The 3,010-nt window shown below is 43.1% G+C and overlaps 1 protein-coding gene across 1 annotated transcript; it reads left to right on the top strand.

Annotated features, from left to right (window-relative positions):
* Positions 1-218: 218 nt before the first annotated feature.
* LOC135644295 (uncharacterized) lies at positions 219-995 on the top strand. The gene has a single exon (XM_065161760.1). The coding sequence runs from the start codon at positions 219-221 to the stop codon at positions 993-995; it is 777 nt and encodes a 258-aa protein (XP_065017832.1).
* Positions 996-3,010: the final 2,015 nt, after the last annotated feature.

Below are 3,010 nucleotides of genomic sequence, written 5' to 3'. Positions count from 1 at the left end.
CAAATCGATTTGAGAATTGTCGTGTTTGATGATTCAATCAATCAATCAAAAGAATCGTGTTAGATAAGTAAGAGGCCTATCAGCAGGAGGAATACATTTGTTTCACGAATAGGATTCCGATTCCTATACGGTGCCTACTTTAAACGAGGTGAAGTATATATATATATACAAACCTAAATCCCACGTTTACTGTTTCTTCGCAATCGAAGCCCACTGCGATGGGTTTTCTCCGACTACTCAGGTGCTGCTGTTGCCATGGCGATTCCGGTGATGAATATGATGTGTTTCAGAACGGTGGCTTTGAGATGGAAGGAGGAGGGTGCGATGCCGATGAAGAAGATAACATGCTTCGGAACGGTGGCTTTGAGATGGAAGGAGGAGGGTGCGATGCCGATGAAGAAGATAACATGCTTCGGAACGGTGGCTTTGAGATGGAAGGAGGAGGGTGCGATGCCGATGAAGAAGATAACATGCTTCGGAACGGTGGCTTTGAGATGCAAGGAGGAGGGTGCGATACCGATGAAGAAGATAACATGCTTCCGAACGGTGGCTTTGAGATGGAAGAAGGAGGGTGCGATGTCGATGAAGAAGATAACATGCTTCGGAACGGTGGTTTTGAGATGGAAGAAGGAGGGTGCGATGTCGATGAAGAAGATAACATGCTTCGGAACGGTGGCTCTGAGATCGTCGAAGACGAAGACTACGGAGACGAAGAAGACGACGAGGACGACTACGGCGGTTTTTTTCCGGCAGAGATTGAAGAGCTGCCAATTTACGTGCATGACGGCGGCGATGCTGTTCCAACCGCTGTGGCCTCCTCTGTGTGCTGCATATGCATGGAAGGATTCCAAAATGGCGACCGATATCGACTTCTTCCGGCGTGCAGTCATGCCTTTCACGTTGACTGCATCGATCAATGGCTGGTGCGCGCGACTACTTGTCCGATGTGCCGATCTGAGGTGGACCCGCTTGCGAGCGACCAATATTTGATGTAATAAATACAATACATACGTATACATACATAAGTGTAGACCAAATCGATGTAATGAACGTTCCTTTTCATGTTCGAATAATTCAAGGACTATTTTCTTTCATATTGCATCGACCAAATCGATTACAGGATTATTTTCTTTGACGATTCAATCAACACAAAAGAATGTTTCCATTCAATGAGAATCTCAACTCAAAAACCTCCTTGTGCTGTTAAGTAGGAGCCGGATTAGGAGGCGGAGTAAGAAGAGATATACGTTCACTCCTGTTTTATTTCTTTTTATTCCAACATATTATAATTCAGACTAATTAGTTTATTTTGATCTTTATACTTTAAAATATTATATTGACATTGTTATAATTACGAAAGTGAAATATTTAGATCAAATTATCATAACGACATTAGTTTTATCGATAGAAATATAAAAAATAAAGGGTAAAAAGAGAATTTTAACGTTCGATGGCATCGATAGAGTATGACGGCACTGCTGGCGTCAATGTCGACGCAATTGCCTAGCCACCTCCTATGATAATAAGATTTACTCTTACTACGATGTCATCCGCCTCCATGAGGAGTGTGCCCCCGACCTCATCATTGCCTGCCCACGTCGCTCTATTGCTTGTTCGGCATCGACGCAGATGGTGGTGGCCGTCATGGCATCTATAGCGAAGATAGTAGCTGTCCCGCCTCTAACTCATCTAATGGATCCCAGCCTCAACCCCTTACCCTTTGCATCTATGTCGATGTCGATATAGACGTCGGGCAATCATCGCCCTTCGATCTATGCTCTCTCAGCAAGCTTTGCACCATGTCCAACAACCTCCTTAGCAAGTGGTCGTTGTTATTAGACTAGACTATCACCTCCACCTGCACCTCTCTAGTCATCTATAGCACTTCCGCATCGGTGGTCGGTTCTCTGCCTCGATTGCTACTCATGCCACCATGATGTTCAGCAACGCCATTAGCTTCTTCTTAGATGCCTTATTCTCAGACGATCTGGGGTCCTCATCAAAATTGTTTTGCTTTTTATCAAAGTTATTCTCGATAAAACTAACGTTATTAGGGTAAATGGATCTAGATATTTCACTTTCATAATTATATGAATGTCAATACAATTTTTTAAAGTATAAAAATTGAAATATTAAAAACATCTAACTACATGGGCCAATATATAATTAACTCTTATACTTATAATTATATATGCATGTAGGATTCCGATTCACACACACACACACACACACACACACACACATATATATATATATATATATATATATATATATATATATATATATATGCTGACTCCTGTTTTATTTCTCTTTCTCCCATCATACTTATAATTATTTTACAAGTAGGATTCCGATTCCTATATATTTGCTCACTCCTGTTCTGTTTCTCTTTCTCCCATCATACTTATAATTCTTTTACAAGTGGGATTCCAATTCCTATACAAATGCGACATTTCTGACCTCTATATATACGAGAGGGTTACATGGTATTTCCTTCGCAATTGAAGCCCGCTGCGATGGGTTATTGTCGATCATTCATCTCAATCACTGCGATATGTTGTTTACTGTCACTCGTCTGCTGCTTTTGCGGAGAATACGATTCCGATGATGTGGACTATATGCTTCGTATCGGTGGCTTTGTGACCGACGATGACGAAGACGAAGCCGATGAGGAAGAGGAAGCCGAAGAGGAAGAGAATATGGGGCTTTCTCCGGAAGAGCTTCGAGTGCTCCGAGTTGACGTGCTTGAAGACGACGCTGTTCCAACTGCGGCCTCCTCCTCCTCCTCCTCGTCCGCGTGTTGCATATGCATGGAAGAGATCCACAAGGGCGATCGATGTCGACTGCTTCCGCCGTGCCGTCATGCCTTCCACCTGGACTGCATCGATCCATGGCTGGTGCTTGTCCGATATGCCGGGCTTTTGTCAAGCTTGGCCGTGACAGCATCCCAGATATATGATATAATACATACACATAACACATACGCACATACGTAGCGGTCTTGCTCTCC

Source organism: Musa acuminata, chromosome BXJ3-8 (assembly GCF_036884655.1).
Source record: "Musa acuminata AAA Group cultivar baxijiao chromosome BXJ3-8, Cavendish_Baxijiao_AAA, whole genome shotgun sequence".
In the NCBI taxonomy this organism is placed as follows: domain Eukaryota; kingdom Viridiplantae; phylum Streptophyta; class Magnoliopsida; order Zingiberales; family Musaceae; genus Musa; species Musa acuminata.
This window is presented reverse-complemented; position numbering and strand designations above follow the sequence as displayed.

Bases quoted from the DNA above. Each gene is read 5' to 3' on its own strand.
- LOC135644295 (XM_065161760.1), top strand. From the start codon at position 219: ATGGGTTTTCTCCGACTACTCAGGTGCTGCTGTTGCCATGGCGATTCC.